The 19,145-nt window shown below is 35.7% G+C and overlaps 1 protein-coding gene across 2 annotated transcripts in view; it reads right to left on the bottom strand.

Moving 5' to 3' along the window:
- The window catches only part of PSMD14 (proteasome 26S subunit, non-ATPase 14), a 93,736-nt gene extending 75,333 nt beyond the window's left edge, over positions 1-18,403 (bottom strand). For both annotated transcript variants that reach the window (XM_057744314.1, XM_057744313.1), the window contains exons 1-3: positions 18,269-18,403; positions 11,218-11,353; positions 8,877-8,928 (exon numbers count right to left, since the gene is read on the bottom strand). Coding sequence is in view for 1 of the 2 variants with exons in the window: in XM_057744313.1 (XP_057600296.1) it covers positions 8,877-8,924 (48 nt within the window). In the remaining variant the exon portion in view is untranslated. The remainder of the gene's footprint in view (positions 1-8,876; positions 8,929-11,217; positions 11,354-18,268) is intronic.
- Between the last annotated feature and the right edge of the window lie 742 nt (positions 18,404-19,145).

The following is a 19,145-nucleotide window of genomic DNA, read 5'->3' as shown; positions in this document are numbered from 1 at the left end:
GTTCAAACAAAAGAACACAGATTAACTATAGCGCATCCAACAGAAATTTGTTTCCTTTTTACTTGAGAACTCTCAAGAAGAGATTTGAAACTTCTCAGGAGCAACACATTTTTCACAGGGTTTAATATCTATTCAGAAGAATTACACTACAATGACATCTAGAAAGAGTATGCTCTAATTAGCTTGCTTTTGACCTGACCTCCTTCTTAATTTTCTACAGTAGAAAATCAGCTCAAGTACATGAATAGAATAATTAGGAACTATACTTTTATAAATAATAAAATTATTACATGACAAGAGCAGCAAATGAAAAAAATTAAAAGCATTTTATATTTTTGCTTTGTTTCTAAAGCAAAATCACTATTTATTTGTAGTTAAGCAAAGAAATAAAACAATTAAAAATTTTTGACCCTTCCCCACTTCTTAAAAGGAAGAAAAATGGCCAAATTAATCTACCAATGTTTAGAAAGGCTCTTTGTAAATGTTCAGAGGATCACATCAGGACACTCAAAGAATCAAAGGGGGAAAAAAGGTAACCAGAAGCACCCATCGGTATATAAAAACTGTCAATACAGACAGGTTACAGAGCGCAGGAACATAAAGAGAACTCATAGAAAGCCTTTTGTAAACACCTGCTCATTTTCATGCTACTGCACCAGCAGTAAATAAAGGTTTTATTTCAAACGCCACAGGTATAAAGATCAATTGTACACATTAATCTATGTTGGCTGAAGCCACACCAGAATCTCTCTAGTAGATAAATACACAATAAAAATAAAACATCATAATCTGTAATTTATTTTAAAACAGTACCGTAGTAGCTTCCTGTCTCCGCTTCCATTCTTGCCTTAAGTCTCATCTCCAGAGTATTCAGGTTCTTTAAAAATGGAAGTAGAATGAGCATAACTCCTTTGCTCAAAAATCTCTAACAACTTCCCAACTCACTTGGAAGAGAATTTTCTATAAGGCCCTGCATGATCTAGTCTCTGGCAACCTCTACAGTGTTATCCTCTTCAACTCCAAGACTAGGGGAGAATATGGAAAGTCTAAGTAAGGCATGAAAAAAAGTACTAAAAAATAAATTTAAATGAGTTCCTGATTTTGTTTTACTTGGCAGCTTTTAAAAAAAGTTTTACTAAAGGAAAATGTTATTTAATGTTATTCACTGACGTGTTCTTTTGCTTTAATTTCTGTGTTTATTAAAAAGAGAGAAGATTATTTATGAAGCGGACGTTGCTTTTGTTTCCCTCCCTTCTCATGAATTGGTGTGGGTTATCCAGCCCTGTGTTATACAATATGGTAGCCACTAGCTACATGTGACTATTTAAATTTAAGTAAAATTTAAAATTCAGTTCTTCAGTCACACTAGGCGCACATACTGTAGACTCAATAACTACCTGTGGCTATAAAATTTAATTAAAATTAAATAAAATTTAAAATTCAGTTCTTCAGTTGTTCCAGTCACATTTCAAAGGGTTAACAGCCACATGTGGCTAATAGCTATTGTATTAGCACAGATATAGAATATTTCCTTCACAGCATAAAGTTCTATTGGACAGTGCTGCTACAGAACTTGTAATACTTTTACCAAAATTATATGCCCTTTAAAAACAAGTTACTCTGTTTTTAAAAGTAGCATTAATGCTTTCATGTTGTGTATATATATCTACAACCTGAAATTTTCTCTTAAGATGTTTGTAAGGTCTTTTATGCATATTGAGATATAGAATCTAGCTCCTTTTAACTGCTGCATAATATCCCATCACAATGCATTTTGGCATAGATAGACACTTAAGTACTTTGCAATTTTTTAATAATTCAAGATGCCACACCCATACTCACACCCACACCAACCCTAAGGAAAAGTCTTCCATGAGAATTTTTGCTTCCCCAAGTCTTCATCAACACTTAAAACAACAATCTTTTGTTCAAAAAACCAATCTAATACGTTTTACTTCTCAGTTCCCTGATATACAGTGAGGCTGAGTATCTTTTCATGCGCTTGTTGGCAAATCTTATCCTACAGATTATCATTTCATGATCTTTTTTCCTATGAGGTCTTTTATGTGTTACTGATTTATGATTCCACTAAATGTGTTGCAGATGAACGTGTCGCAAATATCTCCTCTTGCTCTACTGCTTGTCTTTTAAGTTTGCTTCTATTGTCTTTGTTGAGACAAGAGTTAGCAATGTACTGACGTAGTCGAATTACTAATCTTTTCTTTTGAGTTATGCTTTCCTATTTTGAGGTGATAAAGACAAAATTTTCTTCCAAAAAATGTTTTTTGGGGCTATCTACTGTGTGTCTGACATGGTCACATGTCAGTTTATTTAATCTTTGTAAGAATCATCTGAAGTAGATATTGTTACTCTCATTTTAAAGACATGGTAATTTAATTTTTTTATTGTGGTAAAATATACACAACATAAAATTTGCCATTTTAACCATTTTTAAATGTACAATTCTGTGGCATTAAGTACATTCACATTGTCCTGCAATCATCAGCACGATCTCCAGAACTTTCATCTTACCAAACTGAAACTCTGTACCATTAAATATCAACTCCCCATTCCACTACAACCCCCAACTCCTGACAATCACCATTCTACTTTTTGTCTCTATGAATCAGACTACTCTAGTAACTCATTTAAGTGGAATCATACAATATTTGTCCTTCTGTGATGGCTAATTTCACTCAGCATAATGTCTTCAAGGTTCATCCACATTGCAGCATGTGTCAGAACTTCCTTGCTTTTTAAGGCTGAATAATATTCCACAGTGTTAATATACCACATTTTGTTTATCCATTCATCCATCAATAAATACAAGTTGCTTCCATCTTTTGGCTACTGCAAACAATGCTGCTATGAAATGGCTGTACAAATAACTATTTGAGTCCCTACTTTCAATTCTTTGGGGTATATACCCAGATATGGAATTGCTGGATCACATAGTAATTCTGTTTAATTTTTTGAGGAACTACCATACCATTTTCCAGAGGTCACACAATTTTACATTTCTACCAGCAATGCACAAGGATTTCTCTACACTCTCGCAAACAGTTGTTTATTTGCTACATTTTTTTGAATAGCCATCCTAAGGGAGATCAGCTCGGTGCTCTGTGACAACCTAGAGGGTACAGGGATGGTGGGAGGGAGGCTCAAGAGGGAGGGGATATGGGGATATATGTATACATATAGCTGATTCACTTTGTTGTACAGCAGAAACTAACACAATGTTGTAAAGCAATTATAGTCCAATAAAGATGAAAAATAAAAAAAATAGCCATCCTAATAAATGTGTCTTCCAAAATTATTTTCACAGGCAGGTTTTCAATCTACCTGTTTCATATTTTTGTGTGTAGAATAACATAGGAATCTAATATTAGTTTCCTCCCCCCATATAAAAAGCTCTTGCTTCAGCATCATTTAATGAACAGGCCTCTCCTTGCCCACCAATTTTTAATATCATCTTTATTACAAATCAAGTTCTCATATATGCATGAGTCTATTTCTGGACTTTCTATCTGATTATACTGACCTGACTATCTCTATACCAATATAACACTACTTGAGTCACACAGCATTAAAATATATTTTGATATTTGATGCAGCAAAGTTTTTTTTTTCCTTTCTAAGAATTTCTTTGCTATTCTTGGATTTTTTTTTCCCTCCTATATGAATTTTAGAATCAGCTTTCTAATTTCATGAAAATTCTGGGTGGTATTTTTATTGGAACTGCTTAAATTTATGATTAAACTGGAGAGAATTGGCATGTGGTATTGAGACTCATCATTCATGAAAATGGTATTATTTCTTAATTTATTCCAGGCATTTTTCCCCATCACTATGTTAACTTAATTCTTTCTATAAAATGTTAGACCAAAACCTAAAAGACAAATGATTGAAAGTACATTTCTACTCCAAGACTTACAACAGAAACCAAAAAAATAGTTACTGGTTATAAATACAAAATCCACATACTGTGTGGACTTGGGAGTTATAACAAATAAAATAGATTATATCCAATTCATGAAGTAATTTTTTTAAGTCTAGCAACCTGAAATAATCCTTTAAAATGTAGCTTACATCTCACCACTTTCAGAAAGCCTTCTCTGACCACTCACCTACAGTATTTTCCCTTATTTTTTCATCTGAAAATTACTGAGGTCTGTGTTAGAAAGGTACAATCTGATCACTTTATAGGCAACACATATGTTTTTAGTTTGTGCTTAGTTTGGCCTATATCATGTTTCTTAAAAACCAGGGACTAAAAAAAATTAGGCAATTTCACACAAAAATCATAGGATTTCTGACTTGCAGGTTGTATGTCACTCTCTCTCAGAGACCCAGTTAAGAGAGATTCCATTTCCATGCTTCCCTGATTACCAGGGCAGGCAAATCACACACTGATTCTTAAAGCTTCTACTTAAAAGTAATTTGTTAATTTCCAACTCACACTCCATTGGCCAAAGCAAAATGGTGAGCAGGCCGAGTTCAAAAATGATGGAAAAGTATAATCCTACTATATACCTAGAAGGTTAAAAGCCAAAAATATTTCATATAATTGATGACCTTACCTTCAAACTCTTTCATCCTACCTATTCTCCAACCTACCACTTTTCCAAACCACAGACTGAATTATCTCACAACTCTGCTAAATAAAAACCTTCATTAAAGTACAACATCTATTGGGGAAAAAGTAAAAATCACTAAGAATGGTATTCAATACCTTTTATAATCTACTCCAAACTCCCTTATACCAGCTTCTTTTCCCATTATTTCCCCTCACGTCACCTATTCTCCCAGCTTTTCTCAATCCATCTTGGCTATATTCCAAAATTTATCTCAATTCATCATCTCCTCAATTCGGTCTCATTTTCCTTTTTTGCGGAAAAAATTAAATACTACATCCTCTACGTATCATATTATTTATCGTAAGCACCAATATGTGCTAATTCAAAGTAGTTAATATGTGCCAGGCAGTTAAAACATAACTGCTGTGTATCTACTAGAATATTAGGTCCCTAGGTTAAGTACTGATACTCGTTTATCCTGGTATTGCCTATTGCATAACACCCAACACGTAAAAACTCAAAATACTGGCCTAAAGAATTCAAATACAAGACGAAATAATAAATGCCATTGACATTTTAGTTAAGTTTATTTTACTTTTAAGCTTATCTTGACTCTTTCAAAAGCTAAAATGGACCAAGAGACTTAAACTTTTAGACGGAATTTCCTAGAGGTCCAGTGGTTAGGACTCCAAGCTTCCACTTCTGGAGACAAAGGTTTGATCCCTGGTGGGGGAACTAAGATCCTGCAAGCCATGCGGCATGGCCAAAATATTAAAAAATAAAAATAAAATAACCATTATTAAACTATTAAAAAAAAAACTTTTAGAGACTGCAGACTATGCTTTGGCTGTGCCCATCTCTCGGGCTTAGTCTTGACTGCTTTTGGAAATAGTTTAGTTGCCAAGACCTAAGTTGGGATAGTTATAAAGACCATCAAGCAAATCACAGCAGTAAATATTTATAATACAATCATCTCACATCTTTCAGTAATTTCAAGTTCCTAAGCACTTTAGCAAAGTAAATAAAAACACACATTTGAAATAAAAGCTCTTCGTTTACAGTATTTCCTGGTGGCACAGTGGTTAAGAGTCCTCCTACCAATGCAGGGGACATGGGTTCGAGCCCTGGTCCGGGAAGATCCCACATGCTGCAGAGCAACTAAGCCCATCTCCAAAAATACTGAACCTGCGCTCTAGAGCCCACAAGCCACAACTACTGAGCTTGTGTGCTGCAACTACTGAAGCCAGCACGCCTAGAGCCTGTGCTCCACAACAAGAGAAGTCAGCAAACTCAGAAGCCCGTGCACCACAACAAAGAGCAGCCCCTGCTCGCCACAACTAGAGAAAGCCTGCGAGCAGCAACAAAGAACCAACGCAGCCAATAAATACACAAATAAATAAATTTATTTTTTTTAAAAAGCTATCTGTTTATAAATTTTAATAGTTCTAATAAAACATCTGTTTCTGCTTCACTACTGAGAAGTTATATTGAAGTAGGGGATTGTGGACAGAATTAAGGATTTTAGCCTGATACTGTTCAAGTATTAACATTTAAAACATAATATTTTTTTTAAAAAACTTTAAGGTGTTTTATAGGTATGCATACCATAATGAAGAACTAGGAAAAAGTACCGTAATAAAGCTAATGGAAGACAAAGTTTTAAGAAAGACATTGCGAACAGTGTGATATATTAAAGTCTAGTGAACAGAGAACTAAAAGTAGGCCAACAGACTTGGCAATTTGAACAATTCCAGTACAGTAATGGAGGAGGAGGCCAGAATATAATCGCATGAGAGTCAATGGAGGTAAGGAAGTAGAATATGTGAGTATAAGCTATTATTTCAGGAATTCTGGAAATAAATGCAAGAAAAAGTTTACTGGTAGGATGCAGTGAAGTTTTGGGGATACAGGACACTTAAACATCTTCGTAGGCAGAGAAAAGGGTCAATGGAGATACGCAAGATTTCAAGAGAGGATGGGATCAGAGAATACGTGAAAGGATTAGCCATGGAAAAGAGAAAGCTCATTTCTAGTCAAAGAAAGCTGAGTCTGTAGAAGGGATGCAAAACCCTGTTCTGCTACTATTCCAATGTTTCAAAAGGGCCACCTGCAAAGTTAACAGCAAGTAACCTGCCCCTATATATGAGGAAATTCTGACTTTTATATTGGTAAAACAGTAACACTTCCCACTTTTTGGAGAGATAAAACAACTTACATCTCCTTTTTTATTTTTGGCTGCTATGCATTATCTAATGGAAAGAGTAGCTATCATCAACCCAAAGATCTTTGACTTTTTATTAAAAATAAACAATACACTTGGGACTTCCATGTCAATCCAAGGTTAAGACTCCCCGCTTCCACTGCAGGGGCGCTGTTTCAATCCCTTGTAGGGGAACTAAGGTCCCGCATGCCATGCGGCATGGCCAAAAAAAAGCACTAAAAATAAAACTATACACTTAACTTTCTTTCTGTTTATTAAAAAATAATACACTCAACAGTTCATCTTGTAGAAGTAACATTGTATCTGTTTGCCAAATGAGTCTAGAACAAGAGTAAAATAAAATTTGAAGAAAAAAATGTAATCACTGAACACCTAGTACTTGATAAAGGAGGTACCTCAGAAATAAGAACCCCATAAATCATTCTCTTGAGAGTTTGTCATCTAATCAAGAAAATGAAACACAATAACAGATTCTCAGGCAACATATTTTTAAGTTCAAATAAGAATACAAACTGAGGGGTGGGGGGAGAGAGAGAGAGAAATGTGCACCAAGGCCAGATTAGTGAACCAACACTTAGTTTTCCACACAATGCAAAGGTTTACATTGAGATATGATGTAACTCAATTTGTCAGTCAAACCATTATTTCCTGTTCAGCAATTTCCCAGCATGGATTTCTGGCATGGATACATAATTTACTGCATCTACTATTTAAGGAAAAAGTTATTTTGGTATTTAAATTTGATGCAACTTCCCTTAAGAATTCTAAATTCTACTAAGGCAACATCTTTACCTGTAATTTGCAGGTAAATGTGCAGTATCTACATACCACCTCAGTTCACTTCTGACACTTTTATATGCCTAAACATTGTTATTGCTAATTTCAGAATGAATTAGGGAAACTCTAGAAGCTATCTAGAATGTTTGCAAAAGTATGGAAGCAGCTTAGAAGGGTCAAGTTCAGAGAGGTTTAGGCCTCTTAAGAGAATGTATTACACAGATATTACAAAAATGAAGAATCATGAAGAAACATGTTTACAGTAAAAGAACATGAGAAATATTCAAAACTAACAAAAGTAAAGGAAAAATAACTGAAGTCTATGCAAGGATACAATACACAATCATTAAATGACTTCAACTTTCTAAAAGGAAAAGGTTTATTAGTTATAAACCATGATAGACCCTTGTAAAAGTGCCTACAAACATTGAAAATTTCATGAAATCTCAAAACTATTTCTTACACAAAATATTAAGACTACTTTGAATAAAGGACGACAAAGTCATTAATAGTGATACGGAAATAGGGGAAAGCTGACAACAGTCCCAAAATTTGGACATAAATCAATACATGACATAAAAGTCTCACATAGTCATTTCTTTTGTGAATGGAGGACTGGAAAGATAATCAGTGTAGAATTCAAAAGAGGCAGAAATTTCTTCTTTAGCTGAAAGCAGACAGAATATCCTGAGATAGAAATCTATCTGGAGGCCATTTGCCCCAACAGTATGGAAGAAGATAAATGATAATATTAAAACAACTGAAAATTCATTTAATTTTAATAAGAATGTAAAAGAAACCATACATACCAAATTTAAAGAAAAGAGAGGAATTACTTATTAATGTAAACTCATCCATGTATCATAATCACTAGAAGGAATTTATCAGCATTAAGATTGTACAAACAAACATTCTATGGGTTTTCTGGATCTTGCCAAGAGTATGCCATGTTTACTTTTTCACATGTTACTTTAAAGTTTACACTGTAAATCCAGAAATAAGATGTTTTGAGTCTTTTTTTAACCAAAAGGCAAGTCTGATAATCTCGCGTATCCCAAAAGTTTAAATCAAAGCAAGCAGAGAAAATTCTTATTCCTAGGAGAAAATTAAATAGAGATAATAGAATACATTCTTCAGAAGTTGTTTAGTGTTGGAATACAGCAACCAGCAGCAAGGGAGGCTTCTTACCATAAGGTTATCTGTGAGGCGATTTTCTTAGGAGTGATTTCTTTCTCTTTGGATAACTAGTGAAAGGCTTGTAGTTTCACACACAAAGAAATACTTAGAGTCTATATACTAACCTGGCCCAGTCCAGGCATACCTCCTCCAAGTCTAAGAAGTCTGTCCATATTTCTAGAAAACAGAAACAAAGAAAAACGTTCCTAAGCACAAAAGTGTTTACTCAATTGCTATCTATATAATTCACCTTCAGTCACTCAGTATGTCAAAAATATTGGTGGTAATTACAACACAACATCAGACTTCCTGTTAATTAACACCACATATTAATTCAAGAAGCTGTCTTCCATGCTAATTAACAGACCTTATTTTACTGCTTTGGTTTTGGGTTATCCCCAGTTTTAAAGACAAGCAATCTTAGCATACTTTCAAAACTTTGCTATCATTAAGTTAATTATATTTTCTTATTGTTATCTAATAAAGTACCTGAATGAGGAAAAAGTGCCTGAAATGCTTATCATATATATGATTGAATTTCCTTCAATTTGTCCAGAGTGTACAAATAAAAATCCTCACTTTTAAATTAAATTTTAACATCCTCATTAGTAAGTTCTGTGCTAATTAACTTACAGCTTGTCAGTTATCATCAAAACTACATGTGAAAGACATTGTGAGCAGATTATGGATCTCTGAATTAGCATCAAAGGCTTTTTAAAAGCGAACTCATTATACTAAAAGAAATATCATAAAGTAAACATTAAATGCATTAAGATAGTGTTTTAGAATCCACACAGATAGTTTGCATTATTTCAGATACTATGAAGATACACACCTTTTCCACTAAGGAAATTCGGTGGCTGTTCTCAATTACAGTTTCACAGTTAATCAATACAAAGAGGATTAACTTTGAAATATTAATCTGATTTGTTTTTTATGTCTGGAATAACTACAGAATATATTCTTATAAGCTTGAAAAATTCACAGAAGAAATCAAAGGAAAAAACAGCAAGGGTACTAGTATGGCCACAAATATCGAAAAAGGAGTAATCAAATGATAAAAATTAATATTAGTACAACTGAATCCTTTAAATGTGACAATGAAGCATTTTTTTCTACTTGAAAATTGCTACCATGCCTTAAAATTCCTCTTAAGTGTATGCTTTAGAAAATGGTACTACTACAAATTATATTCTAAATTAAATGCTAACAGATTAGTCATTTGTCCATGCTGTTTTACTGGTTAGAACAGCTACACAAACTAAAACTCAATAATGTACTTATGATCATTACATTACTGCCTAATCATGTTTGTTGAATCCTGTTAACAATTTAATCCTGTGACTATTTAACACCAATACTGCAAACTTCACTCAAGTCCATATTTAGAAAAGTGCACAAATGATACAGCCGTGGAATCCGTACAAAGTGAACACACCACCGTAACCACCACCTAGATGAAGAAAGAGAACCTTTTCAGCACCTAAGAACCTCCCATGCCCCTTTCCCAGTCTCTACCACCATGCAAACATAGAATTCCAACTTCTAATAGCACAGATCACTTTCGTTGTTTTTGAATTTTATATAAACAAAATAATATATGTTTTGTGTCCGGCTTGTTTTCACTCTACAAGTTTGTGAGACTGACAACAGATAAACTCATTTTAAAAAATGAAAGGGTACATAAGAAAACCTGATAGTCCAAACAAAACTTCCACTTTATAATCTTAACTCATCCTCCTAATAGAAACATTTACAAATAAAATCTCCATCAAATTCTCATTAAAATTCCTCAACTCAAATCTGGCATTCAATACATAGCACTTTTTAAAGGCTGTAGACTGAAAACAAAAACAAAACAAAACTGTGTATTTTAAAATATAAAAGACATTTATTCCTCTACAATACATTACCCCCTTCAAATAAATTCTTTTGGACCAGTTCAAGCTTACAAACATAGAGAACAAATGGGAAAAAAAATTTGAGACATTCTATACATTCCAGGCCAAAGTCAATTCCCAGCTGTGTTCAGTTTATCTACTCCCCCTGTGTTGCTTCTGATGACTTTACACAGCTGCAGATGCTGTGAATATACATGAGCAATGCGGGGAACAGAGGGAAAGAAAATCTGGCAGGTCAAATTTGTGTTTTTAGCAAAATTAGATGTCTCAGCAAACAGAAAAAAATATTTTACAAACTAAAACATTTAAGATAAGATAATACGGTTTAACAAAAACACTAACATTTGGAAATGAAATACATCGATAAATGTTCTAAATCACACTACCTTTTAAAAAAAAAGTTTCTAGAAAGCAGACAAGAACAAAAATGCTAGTTACCTAGAAGACTTTCATGAATCCTTAAATCTGGGCTTTTGATGCGTTTTAAAAATGATACATTTTCATAACATTGTTACAACATATCCTATAAGGATAGGTAAAAGTAAAATACATTCTTAATTCTCACCTGGTCAGTTAACTACAATTCTTGTGGTGTTAAGCTTCAATTTGTTGAGTCTGACAAATTTCTTCTTAACTCAAGCTCTTGCTAATACTGGCAGGTATAATTTTCCCCAAGTTTTTGTGGTTTTTTTTCCTCTCTCCTAAAAAAAAGTAAGTAAAATAAGATATAATTATTTTGAGAACTATGGAGGGAAATTTACCAAGCGCTTTAAAAGAAGCAAAATTCCTAAAAACAAAATAGAAATCAAAATTGATTTTTAATCACCATTTCCTGAGAGTATAGAATGAAATACCATCCAAGGGAGCTATAGGGCATAGTGATTACCCCTGTATCCAAATTTTGTTTTTAAAGTTTCTTTTTTGAGCTGTTCTAATTATACATAAGGACTGACATTTCATGACTTTCAGTCTTTCTAGAGGTGTCTTAAAGAACAAAAAAGATTTATTCATTTTTAAATAAAACAAAATATTTCTTAAATAGAACAAAGCTCATTCTACTGAGCAATTACCATATAGGTTCAAGGCACACTGTTAGAAATCTATAACATATTACGCAATCTTAGTGGTTAATTTTCCTATATCTTTCATTATCCTAGGAATTACTCTGCCATGTCTTAATCAATTATTCCCAACTATGCCAAAAAAGACTAAAATAATAAGAAAATGGAAGAATGGTAACAATCATCCCAAATGATGCAATAATGAAATACATCATAGCCATTGCATCATCCTTCAGTTTTTATTGTGCTGCCCAAAGCACTGCTTCATCTTTCAAACAAATATAAAAAACTAGAGACATCATCTTTGTAGTCTTTTTTTAAGCTCTCATTGAACACAGTTGAGAATTCAGAATTCTTCATATTCCTCGCATAATGGCAAAGAAAGAACTGACAGAGAAAAAAAAGTTTCACAATTATTAGAGAATCACAAGGTGAATGTAAAGAACAAGTAACAGCACTCTAATGATGACAACAAAACAGACATAAGCCAAGGTTTCTCTGGCACTACTGACATTCAGAACCAAATAATTTTTTTATTGTAGAGGGCTGTCTTGTGCATTATAGGATGTTTAGCAGCATCCCTGGCCTCTACCCACTAAATGCCAGTAGCAAGTACCAGACGTGATAATCAAAACTGTCTCCAAAAAGGGAGCCCTCCCACTCTGTTGGTGGGAATGTAAATTAGCACAGCCGTTATGGAAAACAATATGGAGGTTTCTTAAAAAACTAAAAAGAGAGCTACCATATAATCCAGCAATCCCACTCCTGAGCATATATCTGGAAAAAACGAAAACACTTGATTAGAAAAGATACATGTACCCCAATGTTCATAGCAGCACTATTTACAACAGCCAAGATATGGAAGCAACTCAAGCACCCATCAATAGACGAATGGTTCAAGCATATGTGGTATATATTCACAACGGAATATTACTCGGCCATTAAAAAAGAATGAGACATTACCATCTGCAGGAACATAGATGGACCAAGAGATTATCATACTAAATGAAGTCAGTCAGAAAGAGAAAGATAAAAATTATATAACATCACTTATATGTGGAATCTAAAAAATAATACAAATAAATCTATATACAAAACAGAAACAGACTCACATAGAAAACAAACATGGTTACCAAAAGGGAAAGGGAGTGGGGGAGGGATAAATTAGGAGTATGGGATTAACAGTATAAACTACTATACGTAAAATAGATAAGCAACAAGGAAATGCTGTATAACACAGCGAATAATATTCAATATCTTAAAATATATATCTATGCATATATCTGAATCACTTTGCTCTATACCTGAAACTAACACAATATTGTAAATCAACAATACTTTAGTTTTAAAAAAGATGTTTCCAGACATTGCCAAATGTCCCTTGGAAGGGCAGCATCACCTCAGTTCAGAACCACTGATATAAGCAAAATCTCAGACCACTGACAATATCCTAGACTAATTTGCTTGAACTTAAAAATCAATGATTGTTGGAAAGTTTGAGAGCTCTTCAAAAAGCTCAACATAGAATTAGCACATGACCCAGAAATTCTGCTCCTAGGTATATAACCAAAAAAACTGAAAACAGGTATTCAAAACAAGTACATGTACATGCATATTTATGGCATCACTATTCACAACACCCAAAATGGGGAAACAGCCCAAATGTCCATCAAAGGGGGAAAAAGTAAACAAATTCTATATATACATATAATGGAACACATGGAATATTATTCACCTATAAAAAGAAATGAAACACTGATATTTGTTACAAGGTGGATGAACGTCAAGACACTATGCTATGAGAAAGAAGCCATGCACAAAAGGTCACATATTGTATGATTCCATTTACATGAAATATCCAAAATATATAAATCCATAGAGACAAAATGCAGACTGGTGATTGCCAGGGGCTGGGAGAGGAATAAAATGGAGAAACGGCTTAATGGGTAAGGGATTTTACTTTAGAAGTATGGAAATGTTTTGAGACTACATAGAGCGGGTAGCTGCACAACATTATGAATGTACTAAATGATACTGAACTATTCACTTTAAAATGGTTAATTTTGTGTTATGTGAATTTTACCTCAAAAAATTACTTTTTAGTAGTATTAACATACATACACTACCAAATGTAAAACAGCTAGTGGGAAGTTGCTGCATAACACAGGGAGATCAACTTGATGATGGGTGATGACAAAGGGCTGGGATAGGGAGGATAGGAGGCAGTTGCGGGAGGGAGGGGATATGGGGATATATGTATAAATATAGCTGATTCACTTTGGTGTACCTCAAAAACTGGCACAACAGTGTAAAGCAGTTATATGCCAATAAAGAACTTAAAACAAACAAACAAACAAAAAAATTACTTTTTAAAGGATCAATGAGTTTAATATATTTCTAAGACCAAAAAGGAAATATGATGTTCTCATCCAGTTAATATTCAACACTATTCAGTTAGTACTCATCAGACACTATTTTAAAGCAAGAATCTGTTTGCTAAAGAGGTGATGTATTCTGTTATCTTTTATGATGTTGATACAGTTCATAAGTGGACAAATGCTGAAGTGTACACACAGGTGAGTAAATGGAAAGAATGTAGAAATCTTAAAAGATCATTGGACTAACTCTAATTGGTGTTTATAAATCTAAAAATAAAAATGTTTTATAAGCAAAGATGATGGCCATCCCCGTTTCAACAAAATTATCAGCTTGTTTTAAAAATTACTGCATCAGGAAAAATGAAAAAGTCCCGGAGATAGATGGTGGTGATGACCACCCAACAATGTGAACGTACTTAATGCCACTGAACTATAATGCCTAAAAATGGTTAAAATGGTAAATTTTATGATATGCATATTTTAACACACATACACACATACAAAGTATTGTGAGTGCAAGCAGAACCAGAAGAAAAGATAAGCTGGACAGGGTCCCCCAACCCCTGGGGCCGCACAGCAAGAGGTAAGCAGCAGGCAACCTAGAGAAGCTTCACCTGCTGCTCCCCATCGCTAGCATTACCACCTGAACCATGCCCCCACCCTGTCCCCTGCCACCCCCCCCCCCCCCCTGGAAAACTGTCTTCTGCGAAACCAGTCCCTGGTGCCAAAAAGGCTAGGGACCGCTGAGCTAGGGCCTATTAGAGTAGACACATTTAAAATGTGGAACTGATCTTTATAAGATAGATATGTTCTAGATTTATGCACGACAGAGGATGAGGTTAATTATATTCAAACGATGTTGTCCATTTCAGGTACATACACCTTCAAAACCAGGAAAACACAGAATAAAAATCTGTATGTGATTTGTTTATATTTTATTAACATTTTTAATATAGTTGTTTTTTATGATTCCTTTATTTTTACTTCTGTAAATTATTCATAAAATGACTTAAAGGTGCAAGAAATTTTAATTTTAAAAGGTCTACTGGACCCAGATGGTAAATGGTGATGACTGTTTTTCTTGGTATATGAGGTTAAGAGCTATGAGTCTGCAATCTAAGTGCCAGGATTCAAATACTGGCTCTAACATGTGTTAGCTCTGCGTCCTTGGATCAGTCACCTCTCTCAGGCTCAGTTTCCTCATCTGCAAAATGGGGATAATGACAGTATCCATTTCACAGAGGTGTTTAGAAAATTAAATAAGGTAATGAATATAAACAACATTTAACACAATGCTTGGCACACAGTAAGTAAGCAATGAACGCTAGCTGCTGTCATCAGCACCACATCCTACGAGCATAGCCACAGTTCTTCCAACACAGGTTCTTCTTCCCATCGTTTGCCATTCAGTGAATTTCAAAACACTGGGCATATTTCACAGTACTAAATGAATTACACTGGAGAGAAGGGTCTTGCTTTTTGCAGAACTTAGCAAACGGTTTCATAAAATTAAAGTGTTACACTAGAACATAAAAGAATACTTCCAATGCTTAGAAATAAAAGCAATGCAAAATGTCTACAGATCTAAACCAAGTTTTTACACCTATTAAAAAGCAGAAGACTCAAGAGCTCATTCATGATATGATTAACTAAAACATTATCAGATAATATGAATAAAGTGTTTATGCCTAATATGTCATACATAATGTTTAGAATCCTAACTGGTAAAAACAGTGCAAAATAATATCAGTACTTTCAAAAGCCTGATGATTTTCTACTCTTTCATCTCCCAACTGAGCTAACAAAATCATGAAGCCCTTATCTGCTCGGGTTTTTCTTCTGTTTCCTAGTTCATTTTTCACTCCTCGACCCATGGGGCAGTTATATACTATTACTTCTCAGATTGATGCTAAATTCTTTAACTACTCCATATTTGTGATCTCACTGTATTTCTAACTCCTCTACTTTCTGATTTGCGGAAAGTAATTAGGAACTTCTTTCTCTCACTTTCTTAACGGCTTTCTTCAGTGGAAGAAATAGAAAGAGTCAACATTAAACTTAATTATATAAATAAGATTTTGAAAGCAAGATTTCCCCTGTTTAGAACAGTGAGGATGGAATTATCATAAATATATTCTTATACTATCTCCTAATTACAGCAATGAAGCGAAACATTTATTAAAGACAGAAACAGAGCCACTGAGGAATTTAGTCACTTTCACTGAAAGAATTTACAATCTAACTAGGGAGACATGATACAAACCCATAGAAAAAACATAAAGTGAAAGGATAGCAGTGTTGAGCTGGAAAGGCTCCGGAGGCAATCAGACCTAGATCTGAATCCTGGCTTCATCACCTACCCTCTATATGATGTGAACAAGTTACCTTCTTCTAGACTCTAGACCTCATTTATAAAATAAGAATAGCATCTTCCTTGTAAGTCTGTTGTAAGAAAAAATTACAAAGCACCTAATATAGTGCCTGAAACATTCATAGGTATACAGGACTGTTGTTGTTATTGTTATTATTATCTTAGAGCCAGAAGAGATTATTTAATCCAATTCTCACTTTACAGATGGGGGCACCAAGATATCAGAAGACAGAATATGAGTATCAAGCAAGTGCAACAAACTGGGTATATGACAAGGTCATGAGTGATAAATCACAAGTATTCAGGTAAGGCTTTCACAGACGGACAATGACTATGAAACAAGCACTGCTATAAAAACAAATAAAAGCACAATTGCTTCTTGGTACTGATTTTCAAACATGGGTTCTGAAACTAGATACTAAACACAAGGGTTACAGACAAGTATAAAAATAGAATAAACCCATGTCAGACAGGTTAAAAATCCAGCTTTTCCATTAGAACAGCAATATAATATTTATCAAGCACCTTGCGGGGAGCGGGAATCTCCCAAACTCAACAGGTGAGGCTTTCTTGAAAGATAATGACTTCAAAACTTTCTTCTGTTGGTCAGATGTAATTTTGTTCTGGGACAAATTCAAGACAATACTCAGGCTTTTCACTAAATACCACTTCACCAAATGCATCTTGTGTTTAATTCTGAGCCACCACATATCTTAATCTCTTGAAATGCACAATAACCCATTTAAATGTATAAGTTTAAAACATAGATAATTTAAACTTTAAATGTGCCAGTTGCTAGCTTTATAGGACAAGACTAGAAGGCCACCATTATATTAATCTTCTCCACTACAACTGTACTCAGTTCTATTTTATTTCAACATTATCAGTGGCTGTCTTCTCATTTACTCACAAGCATTAAGTCTAGGCAGCACTACTTTTGTGAGCAACGAAAAAAAAATTTTCACCCTAAAAGTACATGTCTTGCTTATTTTTAATAACTCTTCTTTGCCTTTGCTATTAAATGTTTTACCAACCTTTGGATACCATTTTAATTTCAAGAATTTTTCCTTCTTTCACTAGATTTATATCCAAACTCTTCTGAAAAGTTTACATTTTTTTCTTTTGACTGACACAAAGTAGTGTCCCCAAGACAATTAAGTTCCAAGATGTAACACAGAGTAGCAGAGTTCTACTTTATTGAAAACAGGAAATATAATCAATTCATCAACAACTAGTCAACTGGGACAAACTGAAAGTAAGTTAAAAGGTAGGGCAGGAATAACCACACTTTGTTTTGAAGAATTTCAAGGTTAAATGCCAGTGCACCTCTGGGGTTTTGTTTGTTTTTGAAGGGAGTTTTAAACCTAACACTAAAAGAAAAGGGGTCAAGGCCTATGGTTAGGACAAGTGATAAAGCAAACATGCATTCAACGGGAAAGTTAATTTTATTCTCTCGCCCTTGTTTCCTGTCTGGCGGGAAGTTTTTCAACACAGGGGCAGCTTTCAATAGAGCACACACAAATAGATGCCAAAACCAAGGGCTCTCCCTGTATAGGGAGGAGAGGTTCCCAAGATGTGAATTCAGCGAAGCAGAAACGCCTGGAGGAAGAAGACCACATCCAGACCTAACTTAGTCACAGACCCGGGTAGACAGCGAGGAGGACGAGGGGAGTCGGACTCCGCCCTCACCGCCCGGGCCCCCAGCGGCAGCTCGGCTGGGCAACGTGACTCAGGAAAGCACGGGGCTGGCAGCGGCCTAGCGCGGCAGCCTCCGCGGACCTCTGGGGCCTGCCTTCTCCGTCTTACCTGAAGGCAGGCGGAGCGGGAGGCCACGGGCTGCACCCTTGTCTTCCAGCAGCGGTGACGCGGCGGCGGCGACAGCGACAGCAGCAGCTCAGTCTCGGCCGGGCTCTGGCTCCGCGAACCAGCGATGAATCAGCCCGATTCCATTCAAAAGAGTCGCCCAGGCCTCCGCCGCGAAGCACTTCCGGGTTCACTGCTCCTCTTCGGCTTCCGTTCCCCCGACGGCCAATTGGAGACGGCTCGGGAGTCGGGCGGGCGTCCCGGGAGGAGCGCCCGGGACAGACGACGCGGGCTGGCTGCTCCTGGAGCCCCGGCCGGAGGGCGGGGCGGAAGTTCGCGTCCAGGCCGCTGCCGCCCCTCCGACACCCTTCCTTCCTTGCCCGCACCTCTCCCTCCCGACTTCTGCGCGCCCAGCCGGCGCTGAGGCCCGGGACGGCGGCCTACGCAGCCCGGGAGGTGACGGGCTAGGCAGTGGAACTGCAGGAACGCGAAGAGCGGAGCCCCTTTCGTTTTGGTGTTCACTGTGGCCCGACTTCGAAACTAAAAGGTTCACTTGAACTAAACTTGGTCATCTAAAAAGCAAAAGAGAAAAGGGAGAGGGGTGAGAACAGTGGAAATCGGTCGGATGTTCTTTTCCATAGTGCAGTCTGCCCACCTTCTTGTCTTTACCAGTTTGCAAAGATTGAATTTCCAGGTAAAACAAACATTTCCCTAGTGGTAAAATCATCTATTTTAAGCCCAACTTAATTTACAAGGCTTAAATCATTTCCTCACGTTCCCCCAGGTGATTTTCATCAATAACGTTTTACCCGTTATCTACTCTGCTAGGTTTTCAGAGAGCAACACCGCCCAAGAAATAACTATTGACAACTTTATGTCA

Source organism: Hippopotamus amphibius, chromosome 8, assembly GCF_030028045.1.
Source record: "Hippopotamus amphibius kiboko isolate mHipAmp2 chromosome 8, mHipAmp2.hap2, whole genome shotgun sequence".
Lineage (NCBI taxonomy): Eukaryota > Metazoa > Chordata > Mammalia > Artiodactyla > Hippopotamidae > Hippopotamus > Hippopotamus amphibius.
This window is presented reverse-complemented; position numbering and strand designations above follow the sequence as displayed.